This window comes from Adiantum capillus-veneris, chromosome 27 (assembly GCF_014529385.1).
Source record: "Adiantum capillus-veneris isolate H3 chromosome 27, ASM1452938v2, whole genome shotgun sequence".
Taxonomy (NCBI): Eukaryota; Viridiplantae; Streptophyta; class Polypodiopsida; order Polypodiales; family Pteridaceae; genus Adiantum; species Adiantum capillus-veneris.
In genome coordinates this window covers 114,171,612-114,193,251 of record NC_140957.1, presented here as the reverse complement: position 1 = coordinate 114,193,251, position 21,640 = coordinate 114,171,612, and the positions used below count along the sequence as shown (strand labels likewise).

Here is a 21,640-nt window from a genome sequence, read left to right as displayed (position 1 = left end):
AACGATCTCTGCAAGAGGGGGTGGCGCCATCATATGGACAGCGTGGGCTTAATAAGGCCTAGTACTTCTCCATGTTGTTCACCTGTCTTGCTAGTACAGATCTCTGCAAGAGGGGGTGGCGCCATCATATGGACAACGTTTGGAGAAGGGCTTAATAAGGCCTATTACTTCTCCATATTGTTCACTTGTCTTGCTAGTACAGAAAAAGGAATGCCCCGCAACTTGCATTTTTGCAAGATTTCATCACCATGGCTTGCGTTTTACTGCTGGCTGCCAGCACTGGCCTCTAGAGCCCTTTCCTTGCCGGAACAACCCTTCCTCCATCTGCGTTTTTCAAGGCAGCCACCTGCGTTTTTGGGGGGGCCTGCGTTTTTTGGAAGAAGCTGCGTTTTCTGGGCATGGGGCTGTTTGTGGCACGAAGGACACCCTTGGTCTTGCCTCTACCCTCCGGCCTTGCATCCGGTGCATCGCCGGCACAATCCTCATCATTCAGACCAGATTTCAGCTTTGTGTTGCTTGCTGTTTTCTCTGTTTTCAGCCCATCTGGGGCGGCTACTTTGATTCCCCACCCTCCCTACACCCTCTACAATGCTCCGGGCTATGCCGGGTGCACACGAGCATGCTGAAATTTGCTGGACAGCAGCGTTTTCATCACCTTGCAGTTGCATTTTTGGGTGGACAGCAGACACTTGGCTTGTGTTTTTCACAGAGGATGAAGTTACCTCCTGCCAGGACAGCATCCGATGGTGGTCCGTGCGGTCTCTCAGTGACTGCTGTAGTACACCGTATCTTAGACATCGGCTTGATCATTTACGGGCGTACGATCCTTGGGAGATCCATTCATTCCAGTCATCATTCGGCGGTTGCACACTCCAGAGGGGGTGGTGACTTGTGGTTGCTTTTGGACACACCTATGCATTCATCAGAGGAGTTCACACGAGATATGGCCATGCTCATGGCATATGGGATTCGGACATTCCCAAAGAAGACACCACCATCTTGGGTGGACAGACACTTACCACTTGACCTCGACATGTCAGATAACTTGCTTACACAGGAGCATCTACATGGACTTAGGGAGAGGATCTTGGATCTCTTCCTGGACAAGTTCATTGCTTGGATCCACGGACTGGAGTGGAACTTCAATGCTTACCCGCGAGATGCGGGAGATCAAGCATCATTCCGTGACTCTAGATCATTCCGCGACTACATCCAGAGTCACCCGGAGCTTGGCTTGAATGTTAGTGCAACTGCTCTTCTACACTCCTGATCATTTGGATTGCTACCTTCAGTGTCGCTTACACTCACCCTCGGTAACCTTACAACAGACTTATCCCCCGACCTGGGCAGTAGGCCACTCCCAGCTCATTCACCTTGAGAGCCACACCGAGTTGCGGTTTGGTGGCGTTGTTGGCGCGGATTCTGTTTTGGTTGACACCGAAGGATTGGAGGCAGGAGATACAGGCAAGACGACGCAGACAGATTGGTCTGGCCTTTCCTCTTCTCAGAGGATCTTCACAGCACAGACTGCTTAGTTTGGCTTCCCTACTTCTACATGAGGATTATGGTGTAGACAGCTTGGTGACCACACCTCTTCTCAGAGGCCCTTCTCAGCGTAGACTGCTTAGTCTGGCTTTCCCCTCATCTTGGATTACCCTATCTATTGATAGGACACCATCCAGTGGTGGTCCATGCGGCTTACGGTAGCTTCTACAGTGCAGACTGCTTAGTTTGGCTTTCCTTCATTCCTAGGAGTTTATGGTGTAGATTACTATATCTGGCCTTCCTGGAGTTTTACAGCTTAGCCTCCTGGCCACCCTGGGTTATAGGTTGATGATTTGATAGGCTTCCGGTCATTCTCATGACGGTTCCTGGGCTTCTCCATTTTCTCCAGACGGTTTGACTACAGACACTACAGATCCTATTGGGCAGGACACTTGCAGGTCTATTGGCACTTCTTTTACAATAAGGAGTTGTTTTCACACTCAGTTCGGGACCTTCACGCAATATCTTCACCTTGCATTAGCGGAGCATAGCAGTTTGCTACACTTCTTGTGACGGCATCACACCATGGAGATCTCTCGGAGGTCACGACACCCCAGATTTCTGCTACACTCGCGGAGTTCGCCGGAGTGTTGTCCTTCAGTGGACATTGCGACAGACATCTTCATCATTTGCCTCACATCTTCGGCTTCATGCGGTTTGTTTAGCATCAACTGTTGAGAGGGGTGTTAGACTTACACCACTCTGCTGCTTCACAGGTCTAGGGCATACTTGTACGGCTAGTATGTCTCCGTACTAGCCTCCGGGCTGGCCACCTATAGTCTAGGTTGTACCTGGTCCGGCTGGCCACTTTTGTCCAGTCTCCCTCATATATTTCCATATATCATTTTTCTATTGGGTCGTGGGGATTTTTATCAAGCCTTGCCCTACCTCCCCTTGGGCACCTATTTATGGTGCCAAGGGGGGTATCCACTTCCATATCTCTCATCTCACAGAGATCACACATCTGATTGTATTGGGTCTTCTTCTCATGTTAGTCATGGGGGGTTGATCGCCCCCTCTTCACCATCTCCTGCGTTTGTGTCTAGGGTCTCTCTCTGTAACAGACTTGGACACTCCAAGTCAAGAATCTACCGCGACAACACCAAATAACCACTTCAAAACAGTTCACAATTCACAATTTATTCGACACTGGCCCGACGGAGTTCTGTGCCTAGAGATATTGGCCCCAAAGACTGGTGCCCCTTTCGGTATTTCTTTTTGTATTAATCTGAGTTCAAAGTACAAGAGTGCGGGCAGGCGCTCACACTCAAGACTCTGCGTCCGGATGCTCTGAGTTGTGAGAGGCCAACCGACATATTTAAAGAGTACAAGGGATGCCGAAAGCAGAGCCCCAAAAGCTGAAATCAAAAGCCGTGGAAAATAAAGCAATCCAAACTTTTCCTCTCTCAAGCCTTAGCAAAATAAAGCAAGAAGCTTTTTAAATAAAAGCTTGCTCTCTCTCTCTCTCTCTCTCTCTCTCTCTCTCTCTCATTCCTTGCGTAGGAAATAAAGCAGCCACAATTTGCGTAGCAAAAGCATTCCCCAAAAGCTGCCAACGCTGCCACGTCATCTCCGCAATCCGCGCCACGATTCGCGGGCTGCCACATCAGCATTTTTGTGTAGTTTCTAGGAGTTTCAGCCATGCCAGTCATTTTCGGGTGTGTGTGTGGGTCTAGCGGGCAACAGCCAGCAGAGTATGTGTGTGGCACGCCATGTCACCAGTTTGTGACATACCTCCCTCTTGAAAGCATTGTAATCGCCCTCAATTATGCCTGCAAAACAGACAGAAGCCATAAACTGTCTTAGCAAACACTGACTGTTAGTACCGACGCACTAGGAACACACATCCAGCACATGTACCAGTCGACAGTCACATCACACGACATCACAGGACATCACTTGACATCAATGGACATCACATGACATTCAACATTCATTCGGATCTTAGACCATGATTTATCGGCAATGTAGCTAGCAATCGCATCTAGATCTAGTTGGGACCTCATAGATGTCCGATTGACTAACCCCGATTGCAACCATGTCTATTCGAGATCATTTAGACCAAAATGCTACAGTCATTTCGTCCATCAATTCCTGCACTTAAAAAAAGTCAAGAACAAATCAGTTTCATATTCCGGAATTCCATTTTATAAAGTCATACAACAGAATACTGTCAGCTCTCAGTATCCCTGAAGCTCAAAGAGACATCAGTGACTCTAGTATTCTAAAAATCAAGGCATCTGTTGACAAAGGAGCGGGGTAACTCCCCTCTTGTGCATCCCACTGCCCAGATCTGCGACCAAGTTGAATTCTGGGTTCCATTTGGAATAGGCTATGCTAAACCAAAAGCTTCAAGGTAAAGGTTCACAATCTGAGGAGTATCTGCTAGGTCCTCCTCCATCCACTTCGCATCCAATGCAGGATAGTTCTTGAACTTAACCAAGAACCGCCTTCTTACTTTACCCTTATTCTTTGTGTCCTTATGTGCCAAAATCTGTTCAGGAACAAGGATCTCCTCGTTTTCCTCCACTTCAGTCTGCTCATCAGGCTCCCCATCTTCAGCCACATCACCTTTGAAAGGTTTCAAGAGACTCATATAGAATGCATTGTGAATCCTCCAAGTGTCAGGCAGTTTCAGTCAGAAGGAGACATCATTGATCTTTCCCGAGATCTAGAAAGGTCCATAGTATCTCATACTAAGCTTTGGAAAAAGTCTCTCCTTTCCCTTTTCTTTCTCAGGCGTGCCTTCTCAAAACGTAAGAGCACCCAATCATCCTCCTTCAATTTCAAATCGCGACGATGGCGATCCGCTGCCTTTTTCTGTCGTTCTTGAGATTTCTGCAAAGCCTCGCGGACCTTGGCAAAAGCCGTGTCTAAGTCGCGCGTATACTCATCAGCTTCAAAAATCCTATCTTTTGTGCTTAGGAAGGGTGGAACCTTCGCAGCACCTTCAACAATCTCAAATGGGGCCTTCCCCGTCGAAGAATGTAACGTGTTGTTGTAGGCAAATTCCACCAAAGGTAGGTACTTTTCCCATTGAGTCTTCTGATCTGAGATATAAGACTTCAATAAATCTAAAACCACTGAATTGGCAATCTCAGATTGCCCGTCAGTCTGTGGGTGGAAAGACGACGAGAACTGCAACCACGTGCCAATGTTCTCCCAAATTGCCTTCCAAAACAAACTCGTAAATCTGGGGTCCCTGTCGGAGACAATCGCCTCAGGCATGCCATGTAATTTGAAAATCTGGGCCACAAACAATCTCGCTAAGTGATCCGGCTTGACTGTTTTCTTTACTGGAATGAAATGAGCCTGCTTGCTAAATCTGTCAATAATGTCCAGATACCATCGTGACCACTCTGTGTTCTCGGGAGATAAAAAATGAAATCCATTGCAATACTTTCCCATGGGCGGGTGGGTATGGGCAAAGGCTGTAACAATCCCTGTGCTTTATGCTTGTCAAACTTGACCTTCTGGCATACCAAGCACCTGCGCACAAACTCGTCCTCATCCTTCCTGAGTCTCAGCCAAAAGAAGTATCTCTCTACCCCTTTCATGGTGGTAGCAATGCCGCGGTGACCAGTAAAAGGCGGACAGTGGCATTTAGTCATAACCTTTTCCCTCAACGGCTGTGTAACGCACAACATGGTTTTTCTCATCAAGTAGCCATCCCGAATGGAATATTCCGCTACTGTCTCCCCATCCTGTATCCGTGTGAAAATGTCTGCAAAATCTGGGTCTGTGACATATTGATCGACCATATTATCGAAGCTCCTATGGTGTGTCGCGGAAATAGCCAGAACCAACAGCTTTCGTGACAAAGCATCTGTCACCAAATTCTTCTGTCCCTGGACATGGACAATTTGGAAGTGAAACTGTGACAAGTTGTTCGCCCACCGCATCTACTTTTTCGATAGCTGCTTTTGTGACAAGAAGTAGCGTAAACTGTGATGGTGTGTAAAGACAGTAAAATCCGCTCCGAGTAGGTAGTGCCGCCACTAAGTAAGAGCATGGATAACTGCCGAAAGCTCTTTCTCATAAATCTGTGTTGTCAATTCCGACCTTGAGAACAATCGGCTCTCGTAAGCAATGACATGGCCTTCTTGCATTACGATCGCACCCAGACTACGACCACAAGCATCACAATATACTTCAAATGACCTCATCCGATTGGGAGTGATCTCGAGCTGCGCCGCCAATTCTGGTGAAATGAAGTTGGCCTTGGCTTCTCCATCAAAGAAGATCGGGGCTTCTTGAGCTTTCACTTTGCCCCAAGCTCGACAAAGTTCTGTACTCTCGTCCACCGTGCTGGGATCGGTACCCACGCAATCTGGAACCAATCATGTTTTCATCTTGCCTTTTCTTCCACGTTCCTCAGCTGCTCTCGAACTCTCAAGCCTCTCGTCGTCCTTGCCATTCTGTTCTTTCTATGCATTTTTAGGGCACTTCGCGGAGGTATGTCCAGTTTCCCCGCATCAGCACTTCCCTTCCTTGATGTAGGGAGCTCTCTCCTGAGGGGTGAGCTTGGGTTGTGCATCTTTCTTTTCTAGGTTGCTCTTTCTCTTTCTACTTTCATTTGTCGAAGTCTGTTCGGCTCGTTGTGTCATGATCTCATCGGTGGGGTAGGTCAAACTGCTAGAGTGAATGGCAAAACCCCGTTTCGCATGACTCATCAACTCCTGAATGGAAGCTGACTTTTGTTCCAAGCAGTGATCTGGGATCTCTGTAGGTAGACCCAAGGTAAACCGCTCAATCTGTTCCTTGAACGAGATCTTCTTAAATGAAGAGGCGGGTAGAAAAGAGCTCCACAGTCTCTCGCAATAAGCGTCCACTGTATCCTTCTTGGTCATCCGAAGATGGTTCCAAGCAGTTCGTATATCGCGTTCATACTCTTGAGTCAACCAAGAAGAAATAAAAAGCCTCTTGAATTTCAGCCATTTAACTAGCGCAGTCTTGCTTAATAGAAGCGTGGACCACCAAGATTGAGCATTCCCCTTAAAGTAAGAGGCAGCTCTCCGAATCTTACAGTGCTCTGAGTAACGCCCTCCCGCGAAAGCGATGTCAAACTGCTGTACAAAAGACAAAGCCTTGAAGCATCTCTATAACCAAAAAAAGTGTCAAATTTAATTGACTGTCCACCTTCCTTGAACTCTCGGACTTTCTTGCTTTTGTCTCTGAGAAAGTCATACTGGTTGGCTTTATAAAAATTCTTCTTCTTTGCATAAAAGTCGCTGTCGTCAGAGTCTGAATTGTCTATAGACGAGTCCTCTGTGGAACTGTCACTCACGGGGTGAGATTTAGACTTCTTTGTCTTTTTCTTGCCCTTTCCGAAGCGTTGCTTCTTGCTTCGCTTTTTGCCTTTTCGGTCTTCTTCGCTCGAGTCAGATGAGCTAGAAGAACTGTCAGAAGAAGAAGAAGAAGAACTGGGTACTCCTTCAAATCGAACACGCTTCTTCTGTTTCTTTGTCTTTTCAAATGTCGACTGACGACCCAAATAGCCCGGAAGTCAGTGCCTTTCTTCTGCTTTTTGCCGTGCTTTTCAGCTTTGCTTTGCGCGTCAAAAAGCTGAGCAATTTGTGCATCAACCACTTCTTCTAATTCCTTATTTGTATACTTCTTGGAAGTAGGAGGTTTCTTGAGAGCGGGTTTTCGGGGTGGTTCTGTTCCCATACTCCTTGCATGAATCTTGGTTGTGATCCCTTCTCGCATCTCCGGATGCAGAGGGAGTCGATTGATCTTTGCCTGAAGCCATAGGTGCCGCGGAAACAAATTTTGGGATCGGATTTCCCGTAGAAGAGAAATCGACCGTGCTCTGATACGACTCTAACAGACTTGGACTCTCCAAGTCAAGAATCTACCGCGACAGCACCAAGTAACCACTTCAAAACAGTTCACAGCTCACAATTTATTCGACATTGGCCCGGCAGAGTTCCGTGCATAGAGATATTGGCCCCAAAGACTGGCGCCCCTTTCGGTATTTCTTTTTGTATTAATCTGAGTTCAAAGTACAAGAGTGTGGGCAGGCTCTCACACTCAGACTCTGCGTCCAAATGCTCAGAGTTGTGAGAGGCCAATCCGCATATTTAAAGAGTACAAGGGATGCCAAAAGCAGAGCCCCAAAAGCTGAAATCAAAAGCTTTGGAAAATAAAGGAGTTCAAACTTTTCCTCTCTCAAGCCTTAGCAAAATAAAGCAAGCTTTTTAAGTAAAAGCTCTCTCTCTCTCTCTCTCTCTCTCTCTCTCTCTCTCTCTAATTCCTTGCGTAGGAAATAAAGCAGCCACAATTTTGGTAGCAAAAGCATCGCCCAAAAGCTGCCAGCGCTGCCACGTCACCTATGTAATTCGCGCCACAATTCGTGGGCTGCCACGTTAGCATTTTTGTGCAGTTTCCGGGAGATTCAGCCACGCCAGTCATTTTTTTGGGGGTGTGGGTCTAGCGGGCAGCAGCCAGCAGAGTATGTGTGTGTGGCACGCCATGTCACCAGTTTGTGACACTCTGTCTCTCTCTCCTCTCACGCTTCCGCACACGTGCACTCTCACACAAATGAAACAGATGCAATCACAAAATAGAAAGACGCAAACTTAGCCCATCTGGATAGCGTTTAGCACAACTGAACGATGCCTAGATCACAACCTGCTTCCCCGTTTAGAGGTTCCAAGCACAACTAAACGAACCCCGGACCGCAACCTGTAACATTAGAGGCTTCCATTTACAACTAAACGATCCGAGACCGTAGCTTGCGCCGTTTAGAGGTTCATTAAAAACCATTGAAACCAGTATTCCAACCTGTAGTAGCAGGCAATTGTAGTTGGCAAGTTCAAACAAGATTGAATCTAGTTCAAATAATATCCAAAGAGTATTCTCAAAAAGAAGTTAAACAATGTCTAAATACAAAAACTGTAGATAAATCATTCTGAGTTGGTTTCCATAAGTCAGACTCGAAGGAGGCGATTGTCTTGCCATTCTGATTTAAGGTAATGGTTCGGTTGGAGGTATGAATGGTAGTATGATGCTAAGGCATCACCAAAAGTGCCCACAGTCTCCCAACTTCATGATGTGGAAGTCCGACTTTGTCATGGTACTCCTGAATGGTGATGGGAAGAGTACCAATAAAGGGAACAACTGTACTCGTATCTCTTGTAGCTAGCTCTGCTTCAATGCCTCTAGCAAACTGGTTGTACTTAAAATCCATGGTTTTTAAAAATTATGGCTGGATGAAATTTTCAATGGCTCTTGGATCAAAGAAGATAAGTGCTTTGTTGCGACGAATCTTTCCATAAGCTTTGCATAATTCTTTAGTAGTATTGGGTGTAATAATTCTAAAGCTGTCCGAAACAAGTCCCACTATGTTTTTGGCCTCCTTAGCAGGATGTTGCTCAAGAGTTTTGTCCCTTTTGTGTGGACAATCATGGAAAGTGTGTATAGTCTAGAAACATTTGAAACACTTGCCTTCTTGTTGGAGTCTCTCATTGACGAGTAGTAAGTCGAGGTCATGCAAGTGAAGTTAAAGTGTCACAGGAATCTCTAGAACTAGAGCGTTTTGCTCCAAAATTTTCTTGAGAAGTTTGTTTGTTTTTTAGATTGCAGCCCATTACATTTAACGATGGTCATTTCCAATTCAAATAGAAGGAAACAAATAGATTTTCCCCTATTCTACGTCAAATTTAATATACCATTCCTTCACATGACTGGCCAAATGTATATGTACAATAATTCAACTTGACCAATGTGGCCATCCAAAATGAAGCTGCAACTCAAAGCTCAACAGATCCCTATCTGGCTAAAAGAAGCACATTATGGAAAAAGCAAAAATATAAAAACAAGGAGAAGAAATTATCAGATCAAGGCAAACGTCGATCTCGCCCACCGATGACATGAAGAGCCGACTCATTTTAAGGGTAGGGTGGGATGATACCATTGCTTATCCAAGCAAGGCAAAATCTTACAATTGACATAATCACTTATGTCACATACGCCTCTGTTGTGCTAGCATTATGTGACTGAAAAAAGGGTGTGCGTCGATAAGATTTTCCAACCATCACCACCTTTTGACTTGTCCGCTTTGAAAAGTAATAAACCACCTTGGACAGTGACACTAACTAGTGTAAATTCTCTCTTTGAGCGTATCTCTTTAACACACACACACACACACACACACACACATGCTACTGTTTTTGAATGTAATTCTATTGTTTTTTTCTAAAAAAATTACCCTAATTTCTTTAACATTTTTGTTGTGATCTCACTAGGAAGACTTGTCCAATTTTTACTTGTTTGTTCTCAATAACTTTGGACTACACATACTGGCTGCTTCATAAGGAGGCCATGGGAACCTCACACCTAATGGTGGATGCCATAGGTGCCTTGTTATGATGGATGGCTATTGATGTTTTTACTTGTAATTATACCCCAACGGTGGAACTTGATCCTTGCAGTTCACCTACCAACTTTGATAGTCTATTAACTTTTAATCCTCAAAACCAATCCTTGTTTCCACCATCTCCTCGCTTTGTCCCTATCATGCCTCGCGCTGATTCTTTCTCCCTTTGTCAAACGTCCGGACTATCATACTAATGACCCTGCATGGCTTGTTGACTGGCTCTCGACTCGTGGTATTGAGCATGGCCTCTCTCTACAAGTCTCTGTAAAGATATTGTTTGGTGCTCCAATACCACTATTATGTGCAACGGAAGTGAATGACGGTGTATGCTCAAGATGAGTGCTCAATGCGTACTCAAGATTCTTTTACTGATTGAGAGTCGTACATTAGACTAGAGAGAATAAAGAATGAGATTGTGAGTGAAGGTCCTGTGAGAGAGAGAGAGAGAGAGAGAGAGGACTGACACCAGATGGGGTCCCAAACCCCCTTCCAAGGGCCCCCCTCTCTATCGCTAGAGAGGTATTTGCTTTAGATTGCACAAATGTTGATACAATGGTATTAGATGGTGAGATGCTGGCAGGAACTTGTACTGGATGCTTGATATTGATGGTACTTGAGAGGCTACAGATTGAAATTTGAAAAGGGTGCTAGCAGGCAGGGAATTGCTAACACAAGGCATGATCTGGGAGTGTAGAGGCTGAATTGATGAGGGCTGAAAACGTTGATGCTATGGCTGAAATCGCTGATGCTGAGGCCTGAATCGCTGATGCGGAAGATTGAAATGCTGATGTTGAGGCCGAAGGTGAAAACGCTTGTTGGTGAGGCTGAAAAACGCTAAATGTTGCTGCTGAAAAATGCCGAGGGCTGAGGCTGGAAAACACTAAAGGCTGATGGTGTTGCGGGTCCTGGTTGCTGGTACTTGAGGGTACTGACTTGACTTTTCGAAGTGCCCCCCTAGGTCACTTATATATGCAATTGAAGCTGGGTCGAGCAGTGTCAGCTTAGACCCCACGACCTTGACCAAATATCACTTATTAATAAGTGGAGGACCTACACGCTACTAATAAGAGGCGATTCACATGCAGACAAAACCTAGGCTTGGTACTAATGCAACTTTATGGGAACACTCCCTAATACCTCACCTAGTAGACACCGGTTGTGTTGATGGGCAATCAGAGGGTATGTAGCTACTCTAAAGTGCGTGGACATGCACGTTCTGCGTACAGGCTCAATAGGGTGCCATAACACTTTCTAGGCTGTCGTAAAGCCTAGAAATAGGAGTTACAGGTTATCCACATGCACATAGGGTTAGATGTGCACGTGACATCCCTCCCTTTTCAAGGTGAGGTACTGGTATCGAGATGTATGGCTTACTTGTAGTCTGCCAACAACTTAGGATAATCTGTGCAATTTTTTTTGTCGATCCACGCTGCCTCATGGGTGCCTCGATCCTTGAACTTCAAAAAGTATTGTCGTGCTTGTTTCTTTGAGCCATGGCGAAAATGATGCAACAAAATCTGCTCCGGCTCCATGACTTTAGCTTCGTCTATGATCTTGAGTTTGTTCTCTACAGAAAAGGCCTTTGGGGGATCTCCTTGAAACAACTTCAACCAAGAAACATGGAAAACGTTGTGCATTGACCATGAGGTTGATAGCCTCAATTTCATAGACACATCATTTATCTTTTTAATGATTGGAAATGGACCATACATTCAAAAAGACAACTTTGGACGCTTCTTTCCTACTTGCTTAAGACGGTGCTTCATGATACTAAGATAGACCCAATGCCCTTCCTTTGATAGTAACATCGTGATGATGCTTATTAGCTTGCTGTAAATAAGATTCCTGAGCCTTGCTTAGTCGAAGCTACACATTCTCAGTAATCTCGTCCAAAGACTGGATTTTAGCATTGGCATCAGGCAACCGACTAACCGATTGAGTCAACAAAGACTCTAATGGACGGATGGTCCATTTTCTGTCATTCAAAAGATAAACGAGGTTTCAATGAAATTGCACTTGCCTAACTCATGGTCAATGCACAATGTTTTCCATGTTTCTTGGTTGAAAGTGTTTTAGGGAACACCTCCAAAGGACATTTCAGAAGAAGAAGAACCCGAGATCATCGATGAAGCTGAAGTCATGGAGCCGGAGCAAGTGTTGTTGCATTGGTTTCGCTATGGTTCAAAGAAGCAAGTGAGACGGTACTTTTTGAAGTTCCAGGATCGAGGAACCTACGAAGCAGATGAAGAGTTTTTCAAAGATTATCCCAAAATGTTGGCAGCCTACAAGGAAGGCATATTAGTCATTCATGGCTTGTGTTTGAAGTACCGATATGTTTCAGAGTCTCTATCCAAGAGGTCTTTTCCCTCTCCCGCATCCTTTGAAGCGAGGCAAGGCTTGGCGCCACTCACGTTCCCGCATGTCCAAAAGCTGGGAATGTGGAGCCTCATGAAATGATTTGCTCAATTCTGCAATCCCATGAGCTGCCAGCTGTGCAGCCTCACTCTTGGCACTCATCAAAGATTGCTTTCACTCCTCTATAGGCCCAGCGAGGCTCTCATCAAGAAGCATACTCTCAAGTATCCGGAGCGTTTGGCTTGCATTCCTCGCTCCTTCCTCAATAACAGGCACATGAGTGAGAAGGAAGAGCTGGCTGAAATGGCCGTATAGCGGAGTTCACCCACATAAAACCTATCTATACACACAAAAAGTGTGGGACATGCTTGCTTAACATCAATGGTGCTACCAGGCTCGTCACGATCTTGAGTCTTGGGGACTAACTTGACCCACTATTGTGTCATATGTAGGTGTGATTATCACAACATGGCACACATGTAGCCTGCATCTTATGTATTGGGTTATCATGCCATTGTGTTTTCATCTTATATACTTGGTCATCATGCCAAATCTGTTTTGAAGCTCTATCGAGTGATATAAAATTATGTAGTAATATACAATCATTATCCATGTGTCTCACATTGACTCTTGCCCTTTTCAATGAGGCTCATCCAAAAAGCAGAGTGGCTGCATCAAGCACTCTTTTTTGGTTGTTTCCTAATCCCTCTCGTTGCTAGTCAATTCTTGGAACCAATTCTTGGAACGGAATGAAGTCCATTTTGACAGCCCTTTGTTGCCTATATTCGAAGGATTATTGTCCAATAGGATGGGGGCCATGTTAAAGAGGTGTAATGTGATGAAAAGTGCTTTTAGCTCTTCTTAATTTGGTATTTCACTTTCCCATGCTAAAATCACTATTTGTCTTGAGCTCATTTACCATGTCTCAAGAAAATAGAGTGGCTAAGATGAATATGTGAAGTGAGGGGTGTCTCGAATCTACATCTCATCTTGTTCACAATAAAGTGATTATCTGCTCTCAAAATGTGAGGTATGAATCGGTGGCGTGCTTAAAATCTCTTCAACTCTTTCAGGGCCATGTCTCTTGAAACACACCACTTTTTGGACCAACTGAAGGCATATTGGAGTGAATCTGTTTGAAACTGAGTAGGTTTGATTTGGTGGGTGATAAAAAATGATGTTTTATCAACCTTGTTTCTGGTAATGACAGAGTCATTTATATGTTGCAAAACATTTGTTGTGATGTGCTTCTTTTGTTGAAGCAATTAGTGTATGAATGGCTTCAGTCTCATCCATGTGTATGTTTTAATTTTTAAATTATGTTTTGTAGAGGATTAAATGTTTTAAGGTGAAAATTGGGGTTTGGACAGTCTTAATGGTTCATTTAAACCAGTAATTTGTTGTAAGAATCATGCGTTATCTTAGTGTTTTTCAGAAAATTGGCTGCGATATAATTGGGGTTGAAATTACTGAGGGTGCCATGCCTGTCCACTCACACCCATTTACTCGGAGTGCTGCATTTTTGCTCGGAAATGAGGTATTTGTTCATCTTTTGGAAATCGTGTCTTCTTTGCTTGCAACTTAATGTCTGTTTTGATTAGTTGAAATCTTCTCAGCGGGCTACATTAACCCCTGGCAAGCAGCAACTTGTACCTTCAGGGAGATTTTGAAAAATAAACTCAGAACAACACAAAGGAGGGAAAAAAGACAAACAGGTGGCCTGTACTGCTAGTGGAGGCCACGCTCCAGCGTAAAGAAAGGTCCTGAATACTCAGAGGCTAATGAAGGCGTGGTGCCGTCTGTCTGTTGTGGAGCTGCCTCGTATGATGTGATCACACTGTCCTCTGAATGAATGCATGGTTCAATTCGAGCCAAAAGGTCACGATGATGGTAGTGGGCCCTTGAAAACTTGGAGGCACTGATCCCTCCAAATAAGCCAGATGGCAAGGCTAGCTGCTACTGATCAGCTTCCATCAAAGGTCGCTTTCTTGGGTACATGTCTCTTGAAGAGAGATTCTGCATGGGTCGTTGAGTAGGGCGCCGGCGCCCCTCTTGTAGCTAGATAGCCAAATCTGTGCGGATCAGCTTGACCACTTATTACCGTATTTGGCATAACCTCGCAATCAATGCTCCTTAGAACGTTTGTGCTTTCCAAAGCACACCACATTTGACATACTTATCAATCAAACACTGCCAAACACACCACATTTGGCATACTTATCAATCAAACACTACCAAACACACCACATTTGGCATACATTTAGCATTGAACCTTGCCTGTTCTCGAGCCCCGGTCACTGCTCAACAAACATGTAGACATCAAATAAGCTTACTCTACATCCTCTTGTCATTTTTCTCATCATGGAAGCGGAGCTGCACGACATCCACCCCCTCTGAACTTGCACAGCCTCCGATCTGTGCCAACCGGTCTTCAATTTTCACTTGCTATAACCACCTTGAGCTCTTTGCTATCAAGCTCACATAACTGGTAAGTACATGCAAAACAATATAAGGTCTAACTATTGTCTAACTTTATTATTTGGTAGCTGCTCATCAAAAATCTTTGAACCATATTTTCCATATCTCCAACACACTCAATTACGGAAAATCCTGTATAGTGACTTTGCCAAACTTAAGTATGTTCTAGTTAGTTGTGCTTACGTCTTGACCATCAAGCCCGATTTAGGAAACTCTGTCAAGCTCAAGTATGCCTTAGTCTGTTTGCACACGCAATGGTTGTCAAGTCCTTCACTTCAAGTTTCGGCAACGAACCAATCCAAAAGATGAGAAGATACTTCATCAATTGTCCAAAAAAGTCCAATGGAAGATAGCTATGTAAACTTATAGACCACAAAACCAAAACTCTTTCGTTCATAGCATAAATCCAAAAAACAAAACCTATTACCAAGTAACCTTCTACAAGAAATAACTGATATCCGTTGAATCTGCAAGCTGCACTTGAGTGGCCCCCGGGATCAAATGGGATAAGAAGGAATTGCTCCAGCACTGGAGTAACATAAAACCCTTCTGACATAGGTGGTTGCAAAAACCCATAATGTGTGCACATTTTGCAAGCTTTGCACAACATAACATCATAACTCGGACCCAATTCCATGGAGCCATGTTGAATCTGCTTCAAAAAATTTCTGGACCACTTATTTTAAGCTCCATGTTGAGCACATAACACCTGTATTCTTTGCAAAACATGGAAACTTGTCTTGATTCAAGAGAAAACATCCAGACCCTGTTGTTAATTGGGAACAAAATTTGCATTTTGGTATGCACACAAGAGAAACTTCTTCCTTCTGTTGGCAAACATAAGATCCCTATCACGATGAGTAATACGGGGTCCATATCGCACATATCCTCTAAAAAGATTGTAAGGTGCAATGGAAGTGAATGTTGAACTTTGCTCAAGATGAGTGCTCCGATGTTAGGTGCAGCGGAATGATTGTTTGCGCTTTGCTCAAGATGAGTGCTCCGAACTGTGCTCAAGGTTCCTTTAGTTCTTATGGAAGGGAGAGCCTTCCGTTCCTAATGGAAAGTGCTATGATCACAAACAAAGTGAATGGACACAGTGCGTGCAAGTGTATGAGACTGAGAGATAGAGAAAGAAGAGAGATACGACACCAGAGACGTAAAACCCTCCTCCGAAGGCCCCACTCTCGTCGGCGAGAGTGGTCTACTTATTGATTGCACAAAGTGGTACAATGCGGATGCAATGGACTGATCCAACCTGGCACTATGCCGATGACGACGATGGTGATGACTACGACGACTTTAGGGCTGAGATCTGTGGTCTTCTAACCGCTGAATTTCGGGGCTGTTTTGGTGGCTGAAAATGACTGTTTTGGCTGCGTTTTCGAGGGCTGAAAATGGCTATCTTTTGCAATTAACTAGGGTTGAATCTGCTGCTGTCCAATAGGCTTGAAAACGCTGACTATATGATGCAGTAAGGGCTGAAAACCAAAAACGCTGATGGCTATGGTAGCGTTAGTAAAAACGCTTGTCAATTCTGGGACTGTATTGTTGGTCTTTCTAATGCTGAAATTTGCTAACGCTGGGACATGCAAAAACGCCAAACTGAAGGGATAAAAAACGCTAGATGCAGGCTTCTTCAAAAATGCTAGTTGATGGGATCTCCTTGGCGATGGTGTCCTAATGCAAAAACGCTAGCTGAGGCTGTCTGACAAGGGTGCATACTGAAAACGCCAATGCTTTGGGAGCTATGGCGAGGGTTGGTCTTTGCTTGGAGGAAAATCCACCAAGTTCTTGCTTGAGAAGTTGCCTGTTGAGCTTGCCTCCTGTTGTCTCTTCAGTCAAATAGTGCTAGCTTTGGTTTGCTTATATATTTTCTTACCCGAATTGCTCTACCTACTTTTGTTGGAAAGCCACTTAAAAATGATAAGTGAAAAATGTCGAAAATAGGAAAAATAGGCTAAATATACTGGAAAATTCCCCTAACTGATTCTAATGGATTTTGATGGGAATTATGATGATCATGTTGTGTGCAACAAGAGGATTTGCATCTATGCTAAGTGACTGGCCATGCACGGTCTACGAATAGACTCACAAAAGTGCCAGATCACTTCTAATCTAGACTAACTGGACTTGACTGAACCCTGATCATGCTGTAGCTTGTCCACGGACACATAGGGTTGGATGTGTCACGTGACATCCCATCCTTTTCAAAGTGAGGTATTGGTACCGAACTGTATGGCGTCGAGGGAGATCGCCAATAGCATCCGGAATCCTGGAAGGGACTCTTCGCCGGACCACTCTGATGTGTGGGTCGTGCGGTACTTGAACTTCATAAAGGTCTGCAACGCTTGCTTCTTTGGGCCGCGCCGAAAGCAACACAAAGTCTTTTGTGGCTCCTTTCTTACTTCAACTTCGTCTAGAGTCATGCATCTTTCTTCTTCAAGAATCTCCATGGCTGAATATTCCTGAAACCATTTCCAACACAAAACCATGAACATACCTATTCCATGTAAAGTGAGTGGAAAAAATCTTGTCTTCCTCAAAGACTGTGCATGCAATGTAGATGAACCAATAGATGGAATGCCAAACCGTTCACCACATACACGCAAACAATGAGATCGAATCTTTCTCTTATGATCTAGAGCAATCAACTGTGGCAATTCACAACGGAAATGCCCATGCTTGGTGCTCATACTTTCATGTGCTCTTTCTACAAATGTGTCATGCCAAGGAAGAGACGTGGAATGTGACTTCCTTACATACATACTTTTCAGCTTTTCATGAAAAATCTGTATGATTCGTGCTCATCCATGAGAGAAACGTGCTCAACATACAATATGTCATGCCTAGGAAAAGGGATCACATAACGACGCTGACTAAAATACAGGAAACGATCACGAATGAAACATTTGAACAATGCGTGCGTATCAATCATGTGAACACATAATACTTCCTGTGAGGGTTCTTTGGACCTAGGCTCGAGAGCCAAGATCGGTTCTTCCTGAATGATCGAATTGTCCTGTGGGGGTTCTTTGGACCTCGACTCAAAAGCCAAGATTGGTTCTTCGTTATTGATCGAATCTACAACGAGGTTAGCTTCGCTAGAAAAAGCATCCACTAACACATCGTCCTTGTGAACAATCACATCATCTTCATGCAACTCATCATGCTTGTGAGAAATCACATCTTGATCATGCAAATCATCATGCTTGTCTTTGTCATCCAAATCATTGTCAATTAAATCATCATCATGCTTCACACAATCATGCAAGTCCTGTGTATCATGCTTTGGAGAAGAAGAGACTGAGAGAGTCTCCTTTTTCCGAATCTCTTGCATCTGTGCCTGAGCTTGAGAAAAGAGTCGCAAGAACTCTTCCCTTCTTGCTTTGATCTCGCGATCAAATTGTGCTTGTCTTTCTTTGTTCTGTGCTTGTCTTTCTGCTTCGTCTTCTGCGCGTCTGCGTTCCATTTCTGCTTTTCTTTCTTTGAATTCACGATCCAATTTGGCTTGTCGTTCTTTGGCTTCCAAGCGTGCTTCCTCGCTCTCATGCGCTATGGCTTCCATTCTTTCTTGGTATGTGCGCTCTATGGCTGCTATTCTTGTGGCATTTCTTGCTTTGCGTTGTAAATTCTGTTCCATAAACAACAGCTCCAACTCCTCCATTGGAGTTAGTGCAATCTGTGTCGTAGATAGGGAAGGGTGAGGGTCCGAAAAACCTCCTGGTGGGGAAAATTCTTCTTCTTCCTCTCATGCTCATCACCTCCAAGCGAAGTATCCATTCCGCTTCGAGTGATGATCATTCTGAAGTCCTGGGTTCTTGTGGGTTTTTAAGTTCACGAGGAACTTGGGTTCTTGAGGGTCTTGAGATTCTTGAGGTTTTCTTTTGCTTGCAAATCGCGTTTGAGAAGGATCTTCTCTTCACCCGAGTACTACTCTTTTCCGTGGGTGCACCCCTTGGCGGCCTTGTGCTCACACCAAGGTTGCTTTTTCCCACCTCATGTCGATTGGCCGGCCGCTAAGTGCACGGTCCGCTCTCAATGAGTGAAAAGAGACACAAGGGGAGGTTGGACAAGCCCTTCTTTCTTGGGATTCCTGTCACTCTTCAACAAAACACGATTAGGAATCGACACGCCCGAGCGAACTTGGGTTCGTGCGACCTCAACAAGCAAAAAAATTCTTGTGGTTCTTTCCTTGAGTGATACAGAACACTGCCAAAGCTCTGATACCAATGTTAGGTGCAGCGGAATGATTGTTTGCGCTTTGCTCAAGATGAGTGCTCCGAACTGTGCTCAAGGTTCCTTTAGTTCTTATGGAAGGGAGAGCCTTCCGTTCTTAATGGAAAGTGCTATGATCACAAACAAAGTGAATGGACACAATGCGTGCAAGTGTATGAGACTGAGAGATAGAGAGAGAAGAGAGATACGACACCAGAGACGTTGTAAAACCCTCCTCCGAAGGCCCCACTCTCGTCGGTGAGAGCGGTCTACTTATTGATTGCACAAAGTGGTACAATGCGGATGCAATGGATTGATGTAACTTGGGACTATGCCGATGACGACGACGGTGACGACGACGACGACTTTAGGGCTGAAATCTGTGGTCTTCTAACTGCTGAATTTCGGGCTGTTTCGGTGACTGAAAATGACTGTTTTGGCTGCGTTTTCGAGGGCTGAAAATGGCTATCTTTTGCAACCAACTAAGGCTGAATCTGCTGCTGTCCAATAGGCTTGAAAACGCTGACCATCTGAGCGGTAAGGGCTGAAAACCAAAAACGCTGATGACTGTGGTTGCGTTAGTAAAAACGCTCGCCAATTCTGGGACTGTCTTGTTGGTCTTTCTAATGCTGAAATTTGCTAACGCTGTGACATGCAAAAACGCCAAACTGAAGGGATAAAAAACGCTAGATGCTGGCTTCTTCAAAAACACTAGTTGATGGGATCTTCTTGGCGATGGTGCCTTGATGCAAAAACGCTAGCTGAGGTTGTCTGGCGAGGGTGCTTATTGAAAACGCCAATGCTTTGGGAGGCTATGGTGAGGGTTGGTCTTTGCTTGGAGGAAAATCCACCAAGTTCTTGCTTGAGAAGTTGCCTGTTGAGCTTGGCTCCTGTTGCCTCTTCTGCCAAATAGTGCTAGCTTTGGTTTGCTTATATATTTTCTTACCCAAATTGCCCTACCTACTTTTGTTGGAAAGTCACTTAAAAATAATAAGTGAAAAATATCGAAAATAGGGAAAATAGGCTAAATGCACTGGAAAATTCTCCTAACTGATTCTAATGGGAATCTGATAATCATGCTGTGTGCAACCAGAGGATATGCATCTATGCTAAGTGACTGGGCATGCACGGTCTACGAATAGACTCACAAAAGTGCCAGATCACTTCTAATCTAGACTGACTGGACTTGACTGAACCCTGATCATGCTGTAGCTTGTCCACGGACACATAGGGTTGGATGTGTCACGTGACATCCGAACTGTGCTCAAGGTTCCTTTTACTTAGGGAAGGGAGAGCCTTCCGTCCTTTAATGAGAGAGTACAAGTGATCACAAACAAAATGGATAAACACTGTGAATGAAGTTGCTGAGACTGAGAAAGAGAGAGTGTCACCAACCAGTGCCAATTCCATTTTTGTTTATTTTCTCTTTCTTTGGGGAATTTCGTTTGTTTTACCTTTTGGAAACAGCCCTTTGGAAATCTAACTGCCCTGCATTGCATAGCCAGTGTGGAACTGTTCAGAGAGAGTCCAGGCCTCAGGGCTGAAGAGCAGTAAGGTTGGACAAGGACTATGGTTAGCCAAAGTGGGTTCATTGGCGAGCCAAAGCGGAATCCTTTGCTACATAGGCTACATTTCAGTTCTGGGTGTGGCTGCAATGTACAAAGAGGGTCAGATGAACTAGAAGAATGTAATGGTAGAAACTCCTAAATTTTAGGGACTGCTATTTTTGGACGGCAAAATGTCTTCGCGTCATTACGTGCAGTTTGACATGGGGATCATTTTGTTACTCTGTGGCCAAGTCAACAGAGGTTGCAGGTGAGATATTTTTAGACCCGAGGGTCTAAAGCAGGAAAGTGCACAAATGAGTGACACTTGGCACTCTGATGCCAATTTACTACTTAAAGAGAAGGCAAAAACGTGATTTTCAGCTGCGAGCTCGTTTTTGAATGCTGTCACAGGTGGGAGAGCTTCAATGGAGTGCTGGCTTACCCTCTATGTACAGTGAGGTGCAGGATGTCATGACCTGCACACCTCTCACTGCTCTCTCTCTCCTCTATTCTTTATGGTTATGCCCCTCTAGTTGGCTCATCAGATTGACCAATGTACAATTGTGTGGGTTCATGCGCGATTGCCGAGGCAAGAGCCTCTTGCACAGGTACTGGAGTAGCTAGCGGCTAATCCCCCGCAGGTACAGGTGATTCGGAGAGGTTTCACGTGCGAAATCTCGTCCGATTCAAAGGGCAAGTAGCCCTACAGGTGCGGGAGCTCGAGGACTTGCTACGGATGCGACCGGCACGCGAATTGGAGCCCGAAACAGTGAATTACAGCCTGCTGTGTATTTTTGCAGGTTTAGGGTTTTGGCCCTAAATGGACCCTAATACCCCCAGGAGGTTCGGGGATGGGAGGGGACCATTGTACAAGTGATCTGGCGCATTTTCGGGGCAGAAAATAGAGAATTCAGCGTGCTGCAAATTCTCGCCAGGTTTTGTAAAGTGTCCGTATGCGTTGGGAAAGTCATCTAATGCGTGTGAATACTGACTGTGAAGGGTCCTAGTACAGTTATGTTGCCGAAATCGGGCCAGAACAGTTGAAATTCAGCCAAGGTTGTGCGGGGCAGCTTGTAGGGAACCACAGCTTTTATTCCCTCTGTTGAAGAATAAAGAA

The 21,640-nt window shown here is 44.8% G+C and overlaps 1 protein-coding gene across 2 annotated transcripts in view; it reads left to right on the top strand.

Moving 5' to 3' along the window:
* Positions 1-21,640, top strand: part of LOC147422599 (tRNA/rRNA methyltransferase (SpoU) family protein) — a 119,000-nt gene that overhangs the window by 28,221 nt on the left and 69,139 nt on the right. The window contains exon 2 of one of the 2 annotated variants that reach the window (XM_086503518.1): positions 13,716-13,817. In XM_086503518.1, the coding sequence (XP_086359644.1) occupies positions 13,716-13,817 (102 nt within the window). Of the gene's footprint in view, positions 1-13,705; positions 13,818-21,640 lie in introns of both variants that reach the window. The other variant, XM_086503519.1, reaches the window with a different exon arrangement.